This window comes from Sarcophilus harrisii, chromosome 2 (assembly GCF_902635505.1).
Source record: "Sarcophilus harrisii chromosome 2, mSarHar1.11, whole genome shotgun sequence".
Classification (NCBI taxonomy): Eukaryota; Metazoa; Chordata; class Mammalia; order Dasyuromorphia; family Dasyuridae; genus Sarcophilus; species Sarcophilus harrisii.
In genome coordinates, this window is record NC_045427.1 from 554,767,975 (window position 1) to 554,790,835 (window position 22,861).

General features: G+C 37.6%; 1 protein-coding gene and 1 long non-coding RNA gene across 6 annotated transcripts in view; one reads left to right on the plus strand and one right to left on the minus strand.

Annotated features, from left to right (window-relative positions):
• Positions 1-22,861, plus strand: part of BNC1 (basonuclin 1) — a 178,219-nt gene that overhangs the window by 150,034 nt on the left and 5,324 nt on the right. For 3 of the 4 annotated variants that reach the window (XM_031955671.1, XM_031955672.1, XM_031955674.1), the window contains exons 2-4: positions 16,654-16,753; positions 17,238-17,473; positions 18,421-20,333. In XM_031955671.1, coding sequence (XP_031811531.1) covers positions 16,654-16,753; positions 17,238-17,473; positions 18,421-20,333 — 2,249 coding nt within the window. Of the gene's footprint in view, positions 1-2,206; positions 2,509-16,653; positions 16,754-17,237; positions 17,474-18,420; positions 20,334-22,861 lie in introns of those variants that run through there. The other variant, XM_031955673.1, reaches the window with a different exon arrangement.
• LOC116421877 overlaps positions 1-22,861 on the minus strand; it is a 126,361-nt gene that overhangs the window by 70,929 nt on the left and 32,571 nt on the right. The gene's annotated exons all lie outside the window — the stretch shown is intronic.

A 22,861-nucleotide genomic window follows, 5' to 3' on the forward strand; every position in this document is an offset into this window, starting at 1 on the left:
GTGAGATGAGAAGTACCCAGTGTAGTGTGTTAGAGCTTAAGTAGAGAAGACTTAAGGCCGGACTGCATAGCCCTGGAAAACTCATATAAGGTGTCGAGATCTCACTTTCAAAAAGATTATCTTTGAGTCCTCCTCCTGGTCTAAAATGCTAGGCAATACAAGAAGAGAAGGAGGCTGCTGGAAAACACAACTGCGCTAAAGTCATGTCACTCCTATTTGCTTTAATCCACAGGAAGTTCCCAATGTTGTGCGTCATCCAAATCTTTTAAAACCTATTACAGATAAGTTAACAAAACTTGATTTAGATTAGTTTTATTAATTAATTAAACCCTGATTTAGATTAAGGTTTAATTTGTGGGAAGTAAGACATTTAACTAAAACAAACATACAAGTCAAATTCAGTTCTAGCACATTCTAGACATTTGTCTGACCAGTTTCTTTTAGTTAAGTTGAAATCTTGTCAAATTGAATATTATCTAATTTAACTGGATCATTGTCTGGGACTTAGACACTATGTAATGTGGATGTTCCTACCAGGGTGATATTTAAAGGAATTGAATACATCCCTCCAAATAGTACATGATGTGTGGGGATACAAAGGTTTTTCTGGTAATTGAGTTCTTTTGCTGGCCATATTAAAGTTAAGACATATGAACATTTTCAAACATTTTTCGTAGCAGCATACAAAGTTGAATCAACCTACATCATTACTGCTCAGATGTAATTTTTTCTTCAAGTGGAACAGCAGCAGCACTGAACAAAGACAAACTTTTATGCACAATTTGTGTCAGGTTAAAGCAGTGTAAGAATATACAGTGATAGTAATGAAGATGAGAATGATGATTATAGTTGAATGCAGACAGCCCAGCCTTCCATAAAACATTGAGGTTAACAAAGGTTTTCTTAGGAGACCCTAGCCTACCCTTTCTGTGAACTACTTCTTCCAGGGCAACTCGTTTTCCCCTTTCTTCTTTCCCCCACCTTTGGCCACTCAATGCCCTTCTGCTCCCCAAGCCCTTTCTTTCTGTTAGAACTAAAATGATCCGATGCCATGTGCACTTGTTGCTTGATTGACACTATTTGAAGTGCAGTTACAATGTTTTCTGTCAAGGAGGCATTTACTTTTTAAGTCCCTTATCTCTCATCATCTTATAAAAGGCTTTGTCTCTCCTTAAAGGAATTTTAGGCATTGGCAAACAGGTGAGGAGACGTGTTTTTGGATAGGGGAGGTCCAAAATCATATTTCAGGTACATACCTGAATAAAACAAACCCCAACTTATCCTCCTTACTCTTTTCTGGTCTTCAGCATCCTCACAAGTGAAGTAACAGCTTTGGACTCTCTAAGGGGCCTTCCAGAATTGAATCCTTTTTTAGAATTTGGGATACAGAATGGCTGTAGATGCAACCTAAGAGATGAAGGGGCAGTCTCCCCCTTTCTCTCCCTGCCCCCTTCTCCAGTTCTGCTCCCTCGCTCTCTCTGTGGCCTTCTTCTCCACTGGGATCAACAAGCTGGGTCTGGTTAGGTTTAGGCTACAATCCGACTTACAATGTTTCTTATTTCTTTTAAGACCTTGAGCTAGCCTGGCCCTGGCCTAGCCCACCCCACCCCACCCCTGGACTCGACCCCTGCTTCTCTCTTTCCCCTCCCTTTGTTAAGCACAGGTTGGACTTTCCCCCCACATAACCTATCCCTTAACCTCCTTCTGCTCCCAGAGGCCCTTATGCTCTTCAGCACATCTGACCCCATTATTTTAGTGATAATTTTAACAATATTTCCTACATCATTGTTCCTCTCATCTGACACCCAGACAATTCACCCTTTGCAGAAGCACAATTGCCTGTGCATCCCCCGACTGAAGTACAAGAGTGCAAGAGAAACTTCACAGCCTTTGCTGTTTTAAACTGGAGATAAAAAGGAGTGCATCTGTGCTTTAAAAAAAAAAAAAAAAAAAAAAAAGAGGGACTTAAAATCTTCAGCTTATTTGCAGATAGGTCTGTGTTCTCCGGGAAAGTGTAATGGGCCTCGGGTCAGCTGCATTGATTTAATGCATTACTCAGGCTGCCCGAGCAGGGGGAGAATCTTCTCCGAGCGCATTAGAAGTGCCTCGAGCCTCTCTGACTCCTTTTGATCAAATTTCTGTGAATGATGAGTGTCACGGCCTCTCCGAGCCAGCTGTGAGAGGGACTGCTCTGGGACTCGTGGGGCATGCCGGAACACAGCGCACCGGGCACACAGGCGAGCTTGCTACAAAGGTGAGGGAGGCAGACACAACTTCGCCCTGGAGAGCACCGAGGGGGAGGATCCTATTTCATTCCCGTCTGCGGGCTGAGTGTACATCAGACCTTGAGGTGCTTGGATTCAGACGAGAGGAAAGGGGTGGGTGATGGTCCTGCCTGCTCAGTACTTGTACAGACACGAGTGTTTCCAGCACTTCTTCAAGGGCTCACCGAGGAATGGGAAATTCTTTTAAAGCTCAGGAAACCTAAGCGTCCACACCATGGCTGAGGTAAGAAAAGTTCCCCTTCTGGACGCTGGCAGACCTGAGTGCGGGGGACAACTTTTCTCTGTGGGGGACTCTGTGTGTGTGTGTGTGTGTGTGTCTTGTGGCTGGAAGGATGGGAGGCTCCTGTGTGTCTGGGCTTTGATGGGAGCCTGTGCTGCCTGCTGAGGCATTGGACGAGTTAATTTTCCAAAGAGCTGCCTGCCATACCTGGGCTCTTAGGTAGTCTGTGTGCTCCTTTGCCCACAGCTCAGGAGCAAGAGCTGAAATGCTAGCTCGCTGCACCCAGGTATAAACACTACTTGGGTAATTATTTTCAGACTGAAATAAGTGGTCAGGCTCTGGAAACCCAGAGAACTTGGTGATGTCTCATTGTACCCGTCTGGGGCATACATTAATCACAATAAAAAATCTTTGATTTGTGACCTAAATGTATTCCAAGGCCAAGGGTTTTAAGCAAATACATTAGAATTATTGTGATATATAAATGCACTGGGGGACCAGAAAACCCTCCAGCTTTCTCTCTGGAATTCTCTGGGAATGCACATCTAAGTATTCAGCAATCATCGAAGCCCCATGTCTGCATTGTAAACGAATTTCATTGCTGATTCTCTCTTGCCTCTCAAAAACTCAAGCCAGGAATACTTTTTTCCAAACGAGGTGGGCATCTACTTAGCGTTGTTTGGTTCCATCGAGTGTTTTTCTTTGAAGTAATTAAGCAGCCAAATAGCTGACATTTAAGACAGGCTATTTTTTCTGGCTAGATTTGGTTGTCTGTGGAAAACTAAACATGGCCTCAAATGTAAACTTAAATCCATTATCATTTTGCTCGGCAGAATTATACAGAAAACAGAGTGGCAATTACTGTCTTTCCCCCACCCCTACACCCCCACCATGTACCCACTGGTTCCCAAATCTTTTCTGGAACGGAGAGGGTAGGAAAGAGAGAAGTGTCTTTTTAGAGTTTCTGGGAAGGAAAATGTAAAATTACTTTCCATCTGGATTGTCAGGTTTCAGAATAGTTTGAAAAAGCTGGATTGTGTTTTTGAAAAATCTCCTTGAGGTTAGTTAAAGCTGAGCGTTAATGTTGAGTGAAAGCCTGATAAAAATGGTCACTTGTCATTTAAAAAAAAAAAAATTCCACAGATTTGGAATTTATAGGAAAGTAGCTTAATAAATTGGCCAGACAGTGACAATACTTGTTATACTATATTCACTGGGTTGTGAGAGCTGCTCAAGTTTGTAATAAATCCCCCCCTTCCCTTTTAAATTCATATAATTGCTTGACTTCTCAAACCTGGGGAGCTGAGTGTTTGTCTTATCTTTGGGTGAGCTGACTCTGTGCTGTGTTGCAAAACCTGGAGGCGGGCTGGGTTTCTTAGTGTTCCTGCAGCCTGCAAACGGAGTCAGCTTCATTAGTCTCACGATGGCACATCCCATGCATGGCTGGTGTTGCCATTTCCTTCCAGCTAGTCCTGGAGCATGATCCGGACTGCCTTGGTTTGGATAAGCTTGTAAGGATTTGTCAGCCAGATGTGACAAGATTGTCAAGAGGCAAGTAAAGGAGGAGATCTGATATTAATCAGTGCATAGCTCCGAGCCAAACTTTCTCAAATGCTGTGTAGTAACATGTTCTTCTCATTTAGTGCCTCTCTTTGTGGCTCTGGAGCTGCCACTGGTCTAAGTTTGACGGTTAAATGGGATGCCAACTAACAGCCTTTAATTGTATGAATAAAATTCTACTGGGGGGGTGGGGGAGAGGGGAAAAGGTGGGAATCACACTTTGTATTTTTTTTATGTTTCCTCCAGATTTTATAGTTATATTCACTAGAGTCCTCTGAGGATGGGAACACTTAAATAAGACCAGGCTCCTAGAATATCTCTCTTCAATTCATGGTCAGAACCAGCTTTCCTATTAGTTATTTAGGAATCCTAAGGAGGAGGCGCCCACTAGTTTTCTGGGAAACTGTCGGAGGTGGGTTGCAGAAGGGACATTTTCGAGTTATTTGTGTGTGAATATGTGTGTGTTTGTGAGAATTATTGCCATTTGGTGGACACAGGATAGCATGGATTTTTTTGAAATGGATTTTTGTATATTTAACCACAGTTAAAAAATTTTAATCATTCAATGAATTGGAGTATATAGTGCAAGAGATTGTCATTTTTCCTCCCTAGTATACCATGCAACCCCTTTCCTCATAACAAATGTTGAGTTTTATTATTTTCACTTATCATTAGATTTTTGCATAATAATTATAAAGTTTTCTGGAAAAGTTTTAGTTCAAGGGTCAGTGAAACAAGCAAAGGAAAAGAACCCATACACTCTGATGTTTAAGGTGAAAGGAGTGTTAATTGGGATTAAAAAAACAACAACCAAACTGAGAATTTGGGGGAGAATTAACCAAAAGAATTTCTAAGCATTACAATGCATTTGGGAAAAAAAAAAATCTCACATATTTTAAATGTTAAGATAATTTTTACATATCCCAGGAATGTGTGTCACTTAAATGGATTCAAAAGTGCGAATTTTAAAGTAAAAAAAAAAAAAAAAACTACACATTTTTACTATTAAGATTATTTGGTTTTTTTTAATTGGATTCTCTATGAAAAAAAATCATACAATTAACTTTCTTAAAAATAATTACAAAGGATGATGATTACCATTACCTTTGTTATCTGATGTTAAATGAAAGACTAGGAAAGTCTGGTAAGTCTGATTTCACTAATAAAAGTCAATAATTCATCTAAGCTGTTGTTGAATAAATGGATATTATCGCGTCATTCAAGAAGTTAAATGATCTAAAGTATTCAACATGTAGACAAGAAAATATACAGTAGCATATATAATAGTTCATACATGTAATCATCAGGTAATTGTGATGAGGCATCATGCTTTAAGTAATTGGTAATATCAACTGGAAGCATTTAGTATATTTAAACTGATAAGGATTCAGGGACAAACTGCCTTTTAAATCTTGAACAGAAAACTAGAACCTTGAAATGACTAATTAGTGCTCAATAGATAGCAAACCATGATCTGTTGTAATCTACTTTAGACATGGCTTTCCTTGTAAATTTTGAGAAGTTCTGCCGCGTAATGACTTGCAGATAAGCTCCCCAAAACATTTCTTTCTCTCTGTAGTAGAAGATACATTCCAGCCTTGCATGTGTTTCGGTCGGGTGAGGATTGGCAGCTTGTTATTAAGGTTGGTCTAAGCTGGGTAGCCAAGCAGTTGTAAAATGTCCAGTGAAAGGAAGGATGTCTTCCTGATTTCTTACTTAGAGGTGCAAGAAGTCATAACCCCGTGATCCAGGGAAGTATGTAACTGAGCCTCAAAACATGCTTGTAATTTATAAATGTGTGGAATTAAACATACATGATATAATGAGTCTACCACATAGTTTGATGTAAAATTGAACTACAGTATGGAGTATTTGCTGATGTTAAAAAACAAAACAAAACAAAAACAAAAACAAAAAAACTCAGCAGTTGTCTATGGCCTTAGTAATTATTTTGACAGTGCTCATTAACAAAAGTTGCCCTGAGGGGCCCTGTAGGGTAAATGACTTGCCAGAAGAACAGTAGTGGTGGTGAAATGTTGTTTTTTCTTTAATCTTCCCCCCACCCCCCAAGTAAACATTTTCATTTAGAGATGGTTTTTATAATAAGCTAGCTTCTTTAGAAACATCATTTTTTTTTTTTTAAATCCTAAATTTTCCTGTTGTCTTTCACGGCCAGAATTCCCTTCTTTTCAGTGCCGCAGGTCATTGTTTTTAGGGAGAAGATTCTTTTTTTTTTTTTTAAGTTGGGAAATTTTTACGAATTCTACATGGCAGATAACTTGGGTTTTTTGAGAGATTATTTAGCAGTTTAAAAGAACTGTCAGGCCACTATATGGAGATAGTATCGTTGGAACTAGTCCTCTTAAAGTTTTTACAAATGGAGATTGACTTAAAAGCAGTTATTTCCCATTACTCTGTTAATCTTTGTAGCTTTCCTAATTCTGTTTTCCTTTTTCCTAGAATTATTGCAGTTGGAGTGTGGTGGTACTTCTCCACCCAAGATATACTCCCATTTTAGCCAAAACAAGAAAGTCTTAAAAAAAAAAAATACCTTTTTAGTGTCCAATTTCTGACCTCCCCAAACTCTTCACAGTTATAGTCAAACATGCAACACCATTCGGGTCCACACATGGACTAATTATTGTAAACTGTGCTAACACCGCCTCAGGGTGGTAATAGTCTTGTTCAATCAATGTGGGCCACAACAGAAATGAAGAAAGAAAACTCTGTCCACAGCAGACAGAGAAAACCCTGTCAAAATAACACCATGTGGAAAACGGTTGTCACATGTATGTTTTGGCTCAACTAGATCTAACAATAGGTGTTTTTTGGTTGTTTTTTTTTTGTTTTTTTTGTTTTTTTTTTTAAGATAGTTATAATGATTCTAATTCTTTATCCCATGTGGATTGTTTTTGCTATCCAGCTGTGTAAGAAAATAAGCATCTGGTTGATTTTTCTGCTTCATACCAGCAGCTTAAAAAAGAAAAACAAAACACAGAAGAAAAAAAAAACACCATATTTCAGAATCATTTCCCTTATGCTTTCAGAGATAAGCGTCTAATTCCAGAGACTCTGCCTTGTCACTTCCATTTTTCATTGAAGGATAAATTCTTACTCTGGTGCTTTTGACATCTTGTGATATACATACTGGTTTCCTTAGGTGCATGAATAGTTTGTTTGAAATGGCATTCCTCTTTCACTTATGCCTTGGACTTAGTTCAGGGGCATTTGGGGAATTAAACTGAAACGGAGCTTAAAGAGAATTTAACACGAGACAGCACAGCTCATGCTTTTGGTTTTGGTTTTCTTTTTAATTGGCAGTAAGTTGTTTTTAGATCTTCCTCAGCAAAGTTCAGATCCCAAAGTAGTTGTTTATACTTTTGCTAAGTTCCTACCTTGCTGGGTGATGGACAATGGCATACAAATGAAGACATCTCAAAGTGGAAGAATTGAGCCTTAATTCTGTCTTCTGACCTGAGTAAAATTCAAAATGCTAATCCAAAAGTGCAGTTAGTTTCTACCCATTGACTTTTCCAAGTTGCCTGAAGATTGCTACTATACATTCCTAATTTTACTTTATCAACTGGAAGACTTTGGTGAAAACATTTTAAGCATTATGTAGTATGTTTTGAAAAGATACAGGAATGTTGTGTTTTGTTTTGATTTGTTTTGAATACCCTATTTAAAACTGATTTTTTTTATATTTCTTTTCTTCTTTGCCACTGAAGTTATTAACTTTGAAAATAAAAAGAAGACATGAATGTGATGGGGGTTGGGGGGGAATGTTTATACCTGTATTTATAGAGAGATCAAAGAACAAAGATTTTACTAGTCACCTGTCTTTGAACTAGACCGCTATAGAAGCATAGTTTCCCTTCTCCAAGATTCACACAAACACATCATCCACAACTCTGTCAAATTATCATGTCTCACAACAATTGCCCGCTCTTAGTGGTACCACTGTGCCCTCCAGTAATCTAGAATGGAATCTTCAAGTTATTATTGATTCCACCACCACCTCCTATGTCATCCCCTTTCCTCTTCACCCCACTTTTCACCCCACTTTTCTCTTCATCCTTCTTTGACATTTATTCTGTTGCTTTCCAGTGGGTTGTTTTTTTTAACGTCTCTTGTATCAAACCATCTTTTTTTCTGCCTAGTGTTACCAACCTATTGTAGGCCATTATCACTTCACATCTTGATGATTACCTTCTAATTAGTTATCTTGTTTCCCAGCTCTGCCTAACTTGCACTTCTTAAAAAGTAGATTATATCAAAAAACTTCCCTGATTAAAAAAAAAAAAATCTTCAAGTTTTCCTATTAAATCCAGGTAAATTTGTCAGACCCCACAGTGCCTAACCAAGCCGAGCTTCTGGGTAAATCACTCAATTAGTCAAGCCAGTCTTCTTCCCCTTCCCTTCGTCCTTTTCATCCTAATTTTCACTTCTGTGTCTTTTCTCATGTTGTGCACGTTTCCCCCCCTCCCCCCCTTTTTTTTTCTTTTTATTGAATTATATTTTGTTTTGGGATCTGACTTCTCTCCCACCCCCAGCTAAGAAAAAAAAAAATCAAAAGCCTCTGTTAAAACAAGTATAGTCAAGCAAAACAAATTCTCCTATTGGCTGTATCCAAAAAAACTCCTAATCTCTGCAGTATCTTTTCATGAATCCCTTCCATGAACTCTACTCATAAAATCATTGTAGAGTTCATTGCTGGACATGTAGGATATGTTCTATAACTGCCTTATTTTTTCGTTACACACATATTGCTTGTGTTTTTGGTGAAGTTGTAGACACCTCAAAGGGGAGGGACCATCTTTTATGCTTCCTTTGTAACTTTTATATATTAGGGGCTTGAAAATACTTCCAAGACCGAATGAATATTTTTTTAATAGCCTTTTATTTACAGGTTATATGTATGGGTAACTTTACAGCATTGACAATTGCCAAACCTCTTGTTCCAATTTTTCCCCTCCTTCCCTCCATCCCCTCCCCCAGATGGCAGGAGGACCAGTAGATGTTAAATATTGAATGAATATTTTAAAAACAAAAATAGGAAAGTTCAAACTCTTTAGTTAGCTCTTTATGTAGGGAGATGAATGCAGGTTACTAATATTTTGAAGTGACTGTGGTTACTCTATGCAAGTGATCTAATTTCTCTGGGCTTCACTTTCCAAATTGGTAAAGTTTAGGGGATTGGGCTAGGTTTATCAGTGAGCAATCAATCATTTATTACTTACCAGCCTTGTGTGAGGTGTTGAGAACATGAAGACAAAAAAGAAAAACGTTCCTGCTTTAAAGATGAGCTAGGGGCAATAGGGAGTCACTGAAATTTATTGAATAGGGGAGTAGTTTTGTCAATTCCGTGTTGGAGGAAAATCGCTTTGTAGGATGAATTGGAGGAGAGAATTAAGGCAGGAGAATCACTTACAAGGCCACTGTAGTAGGATAGCCAAGAGTCAGGTAGGGTCTGAAACAATGGATTCAAGAGAGATTGTGGAAGTAGATATGAGGGAGCACTTGAGTATAATGATTAGATTGCAAAAGTGGGGGTCTAAAAAAGGCCCTCAAAAGAAATAGGGGTATTCAGAAAGGGTGAGTAATGATATAAGTTCTGTTTTGGACACATTGAATTTTAAATGTCTATTTGATAACCATTTAGAAAATTCAGTAAAGCAGTGAATGACTCCTGGAGATCAGGAGAAAGATTTGATTTGAGAACCATCTGCATAGAAATGATAATTAAAATCATGGAAGTTGATGAGATCACCAGAGCAGGGGGGGAGGGGAGGGAAGAAGGCAAGGGAAAGTGATTTGAACCACTCTAGATGTGTGCTGGAGACAGCCTGAAGGGGCTCACAAGAACTGATCATTAAATTTTCATTGTATTTATACCTCAGAAATTGACAAATGCTTCAAATCAGGACTTCATGTATTGTTTTCTTGATCATTTAGACTGCAGAAAGTGATGGAGAAAATGTTAAAAATGCAGATTAAACTTAAAAGGATGTCCTTTCTACATTGGGGGTGGGGGAACAGGGGCAGAGACAGAGCTATGGTTGTTAAGCTTTTAAGTTATCTTGTCAACATTTGGGGTAGCAGAGACCAGAGAGCAGATTGTCAAACATTTACTGCCACATTCCTTGGCTACTTACATCATTTAGGGGGCACAATTATGGATTATTGATCAGTGATGGTCCAGGAGACTGAGAAGGTATGGTCAAGACAGATAAGAGGAGAAAACAGTGATACAAAAAACTCAAGATAAACTGTCCAAAAGGAAAAGGTATCTAATAATGTCAGATGCTGCAGAGAGTGGTCAAGTAGGATGAGAACTGGAACAAAAAAAGCCAACGAGGAAACATCAGATATAGCAGTAAAGAGGTAATTCAGCAGCCTTTTGGCTCCCTCTTTGCTCTAAATCTGTATATTTAGATCCTACGATCCTGAAGACTTCCAAGTTCATGTGATAACCACAATAGCAACGACAACAAAATATACCATTTTATTATCTTCTTATTATTTCATTCAAGGACTGTTCACTGAGGGATTAGAATTGGTTTCAAAAACATACTTGTCCATCTTTCAAGGTCCAGGTCCTTCATGAAACTTCTGTGGTCCCTTTTCTCCTTGTCTTTGCCTTCTCAAACTAGGTGATTTTTTCTGTCTCTTCTGAATAATCTTTTATTTCCCTTTTTAGGCTTTTGACAGTTTTCCTTGTGGTCTAATTAAGTGTGTGTGTGTGTGTGTGTGTGTGTGTGTTTTTTTACGTAATAACCTCATTTAATTGTAAGCTGCTGAAGGGCAGGGATAGTTTCTAATTCATCTTTATTAGGCCCCTGAAGGTTCAAATACAAACTTTGCACATGGTTACTTGATAAATATTTGCTTAATGAATGAATGTTTTATTAAGGGTTTGTTTGTGGTTTTATTTTTTTCTTGGTAGTTCTATTGGTGGTTGAGAAATTAGCTGATAGTACTAGAAAAAAACTGAAATCCTGGTTTATTTATAAACTAAGAATAATAGCAACCACATGTTGTAGTTAATTATTCTCTGAAGCTTTGCATATATATTACCTCATTAATTCTTTTAAACATGTCTTTGAGATAGATAGGTGTCAGGTACTATTCCCATTTTATAGATGAGGAATCTGAACTGTTAATTAACTGGCCTAAGTGGCAGATCAGTGATAGAACTCGGGTTAGAACCTTTTGTCCAGTATCTATCCTAGAGAAGTAGACAGGACTTGAGTTTCTCTCCCCACTGCCTTCAGTCATTCAGGATCTTCTTGAATTTCTTTTTTTGTAATGTGATCCTAGTTACATATGCTAGGGATTGTAGTTTCTTTAAACAAGTAGTTTTGCTTCCTGAACATAATCCAAATCCTGTCACAGAGTTAAATTTGAGATAGAAATGCTATCTCGAAGGCCCTTTCTCCAAGGAAGCAGACCAAGACTGGTTAGCTACGAGTATGCATGCAGTCAGCACAAACTCATTGGGAAACCTGGGGGGGAAAATAGGTACATGTCCTCCTAACAATGGTGTATCCACTACATCCTCACTAATGGACAGTCCAAACATGCCTGTCAGGCAAAAGCTAGTCAGTATTCTTGCATGGTTTTTGAGTAGCCCAAAGATGCTTCCAGTTCTGTCATGAAGACTGGATCATTATAGACACCAAAAGTTTTAATACTAATTTAAAGCATATCAGAATGACTAATATTAATTCTGGAAATTGCCAATTTAAGAAGAGGAGTAATGAAAAAGCAATAATAACTATAACTTTGATAGGTCCAGAATGTTTTAAATAGCTGCTTTCTGTTTTTAAATAATAGAAAACATATTAAGATACTGAGTGAAAAGACTTGACTTTCAAGGGTTTTTTAATCTTAATTTGCACATGAGCCTCTAGTTCTTGAATAAGAATTTTGAAGTTTTATTGGCTTTCGATATTGTAGTTTTACTTTAGAATGTAATGCTATTGTTCTTCAACCCGGTAGGAGTCTGCAACTTTCTTGCTTGTTGAAAAAACACTCTGAAATTGGAAGCTTTCTTAGCCGCTATAATTAGCATTCATTTTTATAAATGATTCAGAGTAGATTATTTCCCTAGATGCTTAATTAGCTGTATTACCTCTTGTTAAAATGATTTAAGTTAGAATTGATCTGGAATTCTTATAAAACACAATTTTGAAAATTAGAATTGTTGATAAATTTCTTGGAAATCCTAAATGAGAATTGAAAGTTTCTAAAAATGAAGTGACCAGATTATATGATACTCAAGATATTCATAAAGAAAAGTAGAATTAATCACTCATAGTTATGAATTTTGGGGCAGCTTGGTGACACAGTAAATGGAATACTGGGTCTGGAGTCAGGTCTCTCCTGGGTTAAAATCTTGTCTCGGACACTTACTACCTGTGAGATCCCGGGCAAGTCACTTTAACCCTATTTGTCTCAGTTCCTTATATGTCCAAAGAACTGGAGAAGGAAATGGCAAATTACTCCAATGTCTTTAGAAAATCCCAAATAGAATCATCAAGAATCGTACATGATTGAAGATGATTTTGACAATAGCATATATGAATCGCTTAGGTTGGGGTGAATAAAAGTCTTCCATTTGTTGATAGGAGCCATGCTTTTGTGGTATAGAACTCTCTCTATACATGGAAAGTTCCCCTTGAAGATCCCTAAGAATTAATCAATCAATAGGCATTTATAAAGTATTTTCCAGGTAAGTGCCAAGTGCTATTCTAGATGCTGGGGTTCACACACACACACAAAATGAAACAATCCTTATTCTCAAGAAGTTTGTGTATAAAGGCTGAAGTACACAGTATAGTGTGTACCCACAATATACCTCTTTTCTGAATCCATGTTTCTGCCTATCTCTGTGTATATCTCTGTTTCTGTCTAAATAAAAGACTTAAGGTATACTCCTGACTTTTCCCCTTGCTAGCCAGCTGACTTGACCTTAACCTTTCTGAGACACAGTCTGATCTATAAAATATTTGCCTACCTTACAGATGAACATCATAAAAGCATAGACTTAAAGCTGATAAGGACCATTAAAGGTCATAGACCTCTCATTTCAGAAATGAAGGAAGTGAGCCTTGAGACATTGTATGACTTCCCTAGTGTGCCACAAAGCAATAATATTAATAAGATTTGAATCCAGATTTTCCTGGCTTCAAAGTAGAGCTTTCTATTTCCTGTTCTTCAAGTGAGAAATGTGCCAGAAAGTATTTTATAAAGTATGATATGGATACAAAGGATTATTATTGTTATCATTATCATTACTAATAATTTTTCCAAGTTCCAAATAATTGAAATTTGAATTAACCAACTATAATCCAGATACCTTGTTTTAAGTGTAAATTATATTCTGAGGGAAATGAGTGCAAGAGGAAAAGGAAATGTTGAATCTCGTGTTTTTCTACATTTTTTTCCTCTAAAAAGGACTACAAAAAGGAAGAAATCCCAGAAAAGTTAATTTATTAAATATAAACCGAAACTTATCTAGTTTTCATAGTAATATACTAATAGAGCATAGGGTCTGGCAAGTTCTCAACAACTGAAAAAAAAAAAAAAAACAAGTATAAACCTAGACCACATCCTTCTCATTTGAGAACCAGCCTAGCTTGGGTTTGGAAAGGCTTGTGTCCCAAATGGTCTATAAGGGTTGAATATTTGGATCATAACAAGTTGTGAGGACTGTCTACTAAAACGCATAAGGGTCATAATCTGTGTTGGTGAGGGGAATATCCTCTGATATCCTCAATTCCAGAGCCTTGGAATTGAAGCAAGTTCTGAAATACTTCTATTGTTTATTTATAAATGACCACTGGACACTAGGTGCTGTTCAGAACAGCCAGAGGGCATGATTTCTGATTCTCTAGCAGCTTACATCGAAACCTTTTCATGGAAGTCTGAATTGTTGGAACATCCATCAAATGTAAAAGAATATTAACTAATTGAACTATATTTCTGTTTTGACGTCTTGTTAGGTAGATCATTGTTATTTTTTAACCTTTGAGTTGAATGTGTTTGATTGTCTACTCTCCATATGTTTCCTTAGCAAAGTTAAAATAGGTATGTTACAAGAACAAGTGATTAATTAATACTACCCCACATGCTCTTGGGCTCTCCTCTTTTTACAAAAAGCTAAAAGCTTTTTTTATGTCTGCCAGTATTATCATTTGAGGATGACTTCTTTGAGGGATTATGCAGAAATACTCCAGTCAGCTGCACACCCTGTTACCTCTTATTCCAGTCCTTCAGATGAAAACCGATGTCTGCCTAGTTCCTGCCATCTTTGTATCTCCAGGCGTGCTAATATGTCATCCTCATTCAGAATAAATCCTGGAAATGAGCAAGCCATAGAGAAGTGAAATTCTAAAGTGAAAAGAGTCACTAATTATCACTGCTGCGGCTCCCGATACATCCTCTAAGGGCAGGTTTCCCAATTCCCGATAACAGATTCCTTTCTTCCTTTATGTTCAGAAGATCTCAAAACACTTTTGAAATCAGCACTATCCCTATATTTCTGGAGGAAAGAACTAAAGGCCCCAGAAGGTAATAAACTAGTCATTTTGTTAACCAGTACCACAAGTGAACCCGGTGGTTTTATATACCAGTGCCTTAATTCTATCCTTGACTCAAACAGAATGAGATTCACCCAAATTGATGCTTTTTTCTGGGGTCCAAACAGACCACGTCTTGCTTTTTAAAAATGTTCCTGATACTGTTTCATATTTGACAGGCAGGTCTCATGTGAGGGCTTTTGCTATTTAATAATTCATTTCATTCTTTAGACCTTTATCATTCACTAGAGAATTGGAGATGAAGGGAAGGTCTGAGAAATTCAGCTAAACTCAAACATTTCTAGAACTTTGTCAATGAGAACTCTATCTAATTTGGTCTCATACCTCTCTTTTACATTTTTGTATGTGGAAAAAACATTGTGGATTGGAAAGAACACTGAACTGGGAACAATTGCTCTGAATACTACTCCAACTCAGGAGTAGTATTCATTAACTCTACCTGTGTGACCTTTGTCAGATTATTTTATTTTTCTTCAAAAAACAAGGTCTCTATCTTAAACATTCTTTTATTCTTATAGAGCTCCCAGCCCCCTTGCACTGCAGTGCACCAGCTGTATGGCAAAAGACCATCCTTGAAATCTCAGCTCCATCACTATCGATAAAGTGACAGATCACTTTCCAAGTCTCAGTTTCCTCATGTGTAGAATGAGATTTATGTCATTACTGGAAGATAGCAATTTTATTGCTAATTTGTTATGTTTCTTACTGATAACAAATGTATAAGCTCCAAATTCCCCACTGTTAACAGAATGTTACAGAATCACAGTGGATCTTATTAGGGTTCCCTCCTGCCCAAAATTCTGTTTTCCTTTTGAGTTGTTATAAAAATCATAGACCTACCTTCCATGAAGTTAACTGAAGAGATAAGGGGGGGGCTGTACCTCCAAACTTCCCTGGTTCCCTTAATAGATCGCTCCTTCTTGAAACAATTTGTATTCAGCCTTTGCCACCTCTTTGAGTAATGAGTTCCACATGTTTACTACCCGCTGTTTAAGTAGTATTTCCTTGTGTTTGTTCTAAAACTACCTCTCTTAAAGCTTCAAGGGGTAGATGTTCCCTAGCTCTAATATTCTGGGATGTGGCAAACAAGTCTGGGCTTTACCCTATCGGTACCCTTCACAATTTTATAGACTTTGATCATATTTCCTGACCCCCTTCTTACCTACCTTTGTCTTTCTAGACTAAAAGAGACTCTTTTTTTTTTTTTTTTGTCTGCCCTTACACAAAAATCTCTATTCCCTTGATCTTTTTCATTACACCTCAGCACCATGATGGGAAGTGTTCACAACAACTAGACTTGCTTGGAACAAGGGGGGCTGCAGGAAAATACTTCTCTGGAGTGGCCTGTAAGGAATTATGGGGCAGAGATGGAAGTGGGGTGTGTGAAATTAAACAGGTAAATTGATGCAAATGATGTTGTTTACTCCCCCAAAAGTTGTAGTTTATGGTAAAATATCACTGCAAGATGTGCAATGCAGATTCCAATGGAGATTCATAACCTCTCACAGTGATACTTTATCATAAACTACATACAGTTGCCTGCCAAACAGCTTCTTCTCTTTCTCCAACTAAAAGATAGGGAATTATCTAATCCTATCTCTCTGCTTAAATACATTAGCATTTAAAAGCAACACAATTTTAATCCTTTTTTCTATTTCACTCCAAATGGAGCATCTGTAACACTTAATGTGAAGGGTTTATTCTTTGGGTTCTGAATTGCATGTAAACCTAAGGTTTCTAATAAAGAAATTTATTTCTATTACAGTCATATGTATGAGCTGCTTTTTTTTTCTTTTTTTTTTTTTCTTTTTTTTCCCCGAGTGCAGAGAATATTCCTTTGACACTTTAATGGCTTCAGGCATCAAATTAACTGTTTATCTTCCTAGGCTTCTGAAACTGTGATCATATTCTTTCTGCTTAGGCTGTTGTTCTTATTCCAAATGTCATTTATTTGCTATACACCATTGTGCTTGTTACTTTGCAGGCTATTGGATGCACTCTGAACTGTAGTTGTCAAGGTTTCAAACCAGGAAAAATACACCACCGTCAGTGTGAACAGTGCAGACATGGATGGGTGGCACATGGTAAAATTTTCCTTTTAAACACAATAAATATTTGTTGTATGACTTTTTGTTTAGGCTGTATAGTCAACTCTGTTATTCAGTAACAAGTTATCTAATTTGGGGAATTATTTCTGTCCTTTGTTTGTTTCCCTCCCTTCCTGTATGTGGCAGTTTGACTATTCATGAACTTCAGTAGCTAAGTGAGGAAAAGAAGGGAGAAAAGAATCTGAGAACTTCTACTTTACTTCTTATGTAATTTTATATGTTTAAAAATGTTTCTATGTTTGAAATGTTATATGTTTAATATTATACAATATTTTATATATACATATATAAACATAGTTATGTTTTTTTAAAAATTGGAAATGAACAGGAAGTCTAATAATTATAAAACTATTAATAACTTTGTCTTAGTTGACATTATAATATGGATTATAGTTTAAGTGACTGCATGTATGAACTGAAATTATATCTCTTTAAATTGCTTCCTATGTCTGGTTTTCAGCACTAAGCAAATTGAGGATCCCAAATGTGTACCCAACTAGCCAAGTGGAGATAGTCCAGTCCAATGTGGTTTTTGATATCAGCAGTCTCATGCTCTACGGGACCCAAGCTATTCCCATTCGCCTTAAAATTCTTTTAGATCGGCTGTTCAGTGTATTGAAACAAGAGGAGGTAATCCAGATTCTTCATGCCTTGGACTGGACTCTTCAGGATTATATTCGTGGATATGTGCTCCAGGTACTATAGAACTGACAACCTAGATTAAGAAATGCTGGGGGAAATGCATCTCATGGAAAGTCACTTGTACTTGGTTGCAGTCTAACTAGCAATAAATTTAGCTTCCTTTTGATAGTGATCTTAAATACTTAGAATTTTATCTGGGTGTGGCCTACATTTGCCAGACTAATAAATCTCCCCGTTAACTTGGATGGACATAAAAAAATAAATAAATAAAGCATGTGCTTCTCATAGACTAGACCCTACAACTGGCTGGAAATGACCTTTTATGTAAAGTAGTATGATGATCTTACATTATGACATAGATCAATATTTAATGATCTTGATAATCTTGCTTTTTAGTGTTCAGATTAAAAATATGGAATCAATTACCTTGAACTTCTATCACATGAAAAATTTATGATGTTACATTCCTTATCATCTTAGAAACTCTTACATGCACTGTGAAAAATCTCAGTAGGCCATCAAATACATGTTCTGTGATAAAATATTTATTATAGTTATTGGGAAAAGTTAGGCATAGCTAGAGTTTGAAAGAACTCCAACACTCTAGTGTAATTACAACTGTGCTTTGTGAACACTGGCAGCAGATCAATACAGGTTCATTTGTTTTCTGATGTTAGTTGCTTGGAAGATTATTAAGCTTTCAGTGAAATAATACTCGAGCTATATATCTAGGCTGATTGCTCTATCTTTTCTCCTCAGTTTTAGATGCTACTGTTGTTCAGATTGTACATATTTTACTTTTGGTGATGAAATTATACAAGAGTTACTAATAAGGAATTATTCTTTGGGTCATGACAACTGAGTAGTTTATCCCTGGGTTAGAACAAAGTGGAAAACCAGATACTTGAGTTACCCTGAGTTCTATTTATAAAGTAACTATGGTGAATCAAAGAAAAAATGAACAGTCAACTGATTTTTTTTTTTTTCAATTTTGTACTTAGGATGCATCAGGAAAGGTTTTGGATCACTGGAGTATTATGACCAGTGAAGAAGAATTGGCCACCCTGCAGCAATTTCTTCGTTTTGGAGAGACCAAGTCCATTGTAGAGCTCATGGCAATTCAGGAGAAAGAAGGACAATCCATTATCATCCCATCTACAACAACTAATTTGGATATTAGGGCCTTTATAGAAAGTTGCAATCAGAGGAGTCCTAGCCTTTCTGTTCCAGTGGACAAGGTGAATCCTGGCAACCTTCATCATTTTGAAAACCTTATAAATAACATGGCTTTCATGCTGCCTTTTCAGTTTTTCAGCCCAGTGCCTCCCCCATTGATAGGTTCACCACCCGAGAGACATGTGATCGAGCAAGGTCAAGACAGAAATAATGACACTAAACACGATGTTCAGATACCCTTTTCTGAAAATGGCTTCCTAACTCCTACTTCTGCTTCATTTCAAGTCGAAAATGAGCAGTGTATAAACTGTCCAGATATTCTACCCAAAAGTGAAGATGATGCTCATTTCAGTGATTCTGGTTCACACCAAGTAGCCAAGCTTGAAATGACTCGGCTGTCCCCAGAACCCAAAGGGAAAACTACTGAGAGAAATGGTCTTGGGCCCAAGAAAGGCCGGGTTTTCTGCACTGCATGTGAAAAGACCTTTTATGATAAAGGGACACTGAAAATCCACTACAATGCCGTCCACCTGAAGATCAAGCACAAATGCACAATCGAAGGATGCAATATGGTGTTCAGCTCCCTGAGGAGCCGGAACCGGCACAGTGCCAACCCAAACCCACGGCTTCACATGCCCATGAACAGGAACAACCGAGATAAAGATCTGAGGAACAGTTTGAACATGGCCATCCCTGAGGACAGCAAAAGAACAGGCTTTCCTGTGACATCCCCAGACAGCAGGCCCATCCCCAGCTATCTTGGATCATGCACCGACTCCAAAGTACAGTCGGCCTTTTCCAGCATTGGGCAAAATGGTGTGCTTTTTCCCAACTTAAAGACAGTTCAGCCAGTTCTTCCCTTCTACCGCAACCCAGTCACGCCTGCTGAGCTCGCCAACACCCCAGGAACACTCCCCTCCCTGCCTCTCGTGTCCTCCTCCATACCTGAGCAGCTGGCCTCCAATGAACTGCCCTTCGATGCTCTTCCCAAGAAAAAATCTCGGAAATCCAGCATGCCCATCAAAATCGAGAAGGAAGCGGTGGAAATCGCCAATGAGAACAATGACACCCTCAGTTCGGACGAAGAGATGCCCTTGCAGGTTGTCAGTGATGGAGAGCTAGAGACGTGCGAGCTCAGGATGGAGCACGAGGTCATTGACCAGGGGGAGCAGCCGCTGCCCTCCGCTAACTTATGGAAATCTCTCTCCGAGGGAGGGAGGCTTCCCAAGCCAGAGTCGGTGATTGAGACCAAGCACTTAAAAAAACTATCTGAGCAGGATTTGAACAACTCCAAGAAAGAGACCGATCAAAGCCCAGGGTTGGCCATCGTGCCTAGGGAAGCTTCCTTCAGCGATCCCAAACAACACACCAATGTCTTAAAACCAGTGATTGAGCCTCTGCCGATGTATGCAAAAGAACAGTCCCGACACCAGCTTCCCAATTCTGACTGTGTGGAACTGCAGCACCACTTACTGACTGGGGGGTTTTTGAATGCTTTGTCTAACAGGGGGATGGCACTGCCCTGTTTTGAGGATCCTAGAGAGATAGAGCAGGTCAGTCAGCATGCACTAGGAAGACAGAAGGAAGAAACTCGCTTTCATTGTGATATCTGTAAGAAGACCTTTAAAAACACTTACAGCGTGAAAATCCATTTCAAAAATGTGCATGCCAAAGAAATGCATATCTGTACAATTGAGGGCTGCAGTGCAACCTTTCCCTCCCGCAGAAGTCGAGACAGGTAAGACATCTGTAAAAGGTTTGATTTAATGCAATCATGGTAACAACTCATTTGGAATTTTATTACGTGAGGAAAGGATCCAAGGAGCTTATTTTCTATGGATCATGCAGATATTCTTTATGAAATATAATTATTGAATTCATTTTGGCAGATGTTTTTATAAACATCTGCTTTATGTGAAGCATCCACCATCTTTCCACAAAGAAGCTTACTCTCTCGTGTCCCATGTGAACTAAAAATGTAATGTGCACAGTAGAATGTGAAAATACACTATGAAAGATATCCCATGAAACTTTAAAAGGGAGAGATTACTTTCAGCCAGGGAAGGAGAATGAAGGAAGCTGAGTCTTGAAGAAACAGATTTGTCATTGATAGAAACTGATTTTCCTCTAATCAATCAGATTTTTTAAAAAGCATAATTTTAATTGATAAAGACTATAATATGAGAATAATGGAGTAGATGTGTTGATTTTTTTAAATTTATAGTTTATGGTCACATAATTAAAAGAAAGCAAACCTATCGATGACTGTGAGGGTTTAGTTTTGATTTCAGATACATGAACATATCAGTTTCCTCATTTATAGAATGCAGGGACTGTAGCATAATATAATTGTTGTAGGTAGGGTAATATCATCTCTTAAGGTTCATCTTATGCAGATATCTTGTGACTCTGAGTCTGACTGAGTAATTGACTGAGTTTTATTAGGCAGTATAAACCATATCTGACCAATACAATAGGGTCATGTGTCCTAAAATATAATCTCGTTCCTTTTATTTTCAGTACAGTTGAGTTACTTGACAAGTCTTCAGATCCCATTCCTAGATTCTGAAGTATTGTCCTCACAGAAGATCAGAAGTTTTTTTGAAATACATTTCTTCCTTCTCATCATTATACCTTGTTGTAGATTGTCCATTAATTCAACAAATATTTTAATGAGTCCCATGGGACTCATTAAAGTCCCTAAGTCCTATGGGAAATATAAAGATGAGCTTTGTTTTAATTGTCTTTGACACTGGCTTCTGCCCTCAAGTCAATTATAGTCTAATCAGAGAAAGAGGTATATATAGATAACAGTAAAGAAAAACATGGTATAGTAAGTGCTGCAAGAGAAATACAAACTCAATATTATTTTAAGAGCAGAAAAAGATCACATCTGACTGGGAGAATTGAGGAAGACTGAATGAAGGAATGGGACATTTGATTAGTAGGTCAAAGAATGGCTAGTAAAAGAAGGACATTCTAGATAGAAAGATTAGTATGGGGGAAAAAAAGTGAGAAAATGTAAAGTTTGGCCTAGTTTGACTTGAAGCAATGGAGTACATGAAATAAAAAGGCAAGATTGGAAAGGTTGAGGCCAAAATCTAGCAGACCTTGAGTATCCCAGTCCAACAATATACTAACATGTCACTTTCCTTATCTATAAAATGAGAATGATATATTTATTTCCAGATACCTCTTTTAATTTGATTTCAAAATGAATTTCAAAAAGCTTTCTTAGAAGGAGAAATTAAAGAGGAAAATGTTCAAGCCCTAAAGATATTTCATAAAGAAACTCTGGAATGGATCATATAAGAATATGTTATTACTAATGAAACACATGCTTTATTCAAGAATCTGTGATTTCATAAGTATGACTGTCTCTACCAAACCCCAGTACACTGTATTGAGTTTCAGTAGCTGAAAAAACTTATGCCCAAATCTCAGATTTAAAATGGGCCTTAAGACCCCCTAGTCCAGTCTGTATCAAATTGGATCTTCCCTCTGTGACAAACCCAACTGGAGGATTTAAGGATAACTCGCCCTTCCCTCCCGCCAACACAGCCCCTCCATTTTTAGATAGTAAAAGCAAAGGTATTCTCATGGATAAGTACAATGGAATTAGAACAAAGAAAATAGAGACAGTAGTGAGAAAATGAAAAGGGTTCGTTTGATCATTCAATAAAGATCTTTTGAATATCTATTCATATGTAATTTACAGTGCTGGGGGTCCTCAAGTCCATATTACCTATCATTAGTATTATTTTGTGTAGTTTATGCTAAATTAATAGCTCCTTCATTCAAAATGTTTTGATTTTTCAATTTAAAAAAAAATTTCATTTGTTTTGATGTATTTTTATGCTTTGGCCTCATTATAAAAATAAGCAGGTTCCTTCTTGGAAGTAAGATATATTCTGAGAGTTCTTTTATAACATAGAGGTAATTAGGTTACACAGTTTATGGGACATCAGACTTGGAGTTGGGAAGATCTGAGTTTGAATTCTGCCTCAGACACTCCTGGCTATGTGAATATGGGCAAATCATACAGATTTTGCAAATGGAAATAATAAATAGCACCTCCTTCCCAAAATTGTTGTGGGGTTCAAATGAGATAAAATTTTTAAAGCAATAATAACCTTAGAGCACTAGATAAATACTAATTATTTTCGATTATTGTAAAGTGTGTTACAAGTAGAAAGTGATTTAGAGGAAAGGACTTCGATTAATATTCAGTGTTATCACTTGTCTTAGGCAAGTCCATTTTCCATC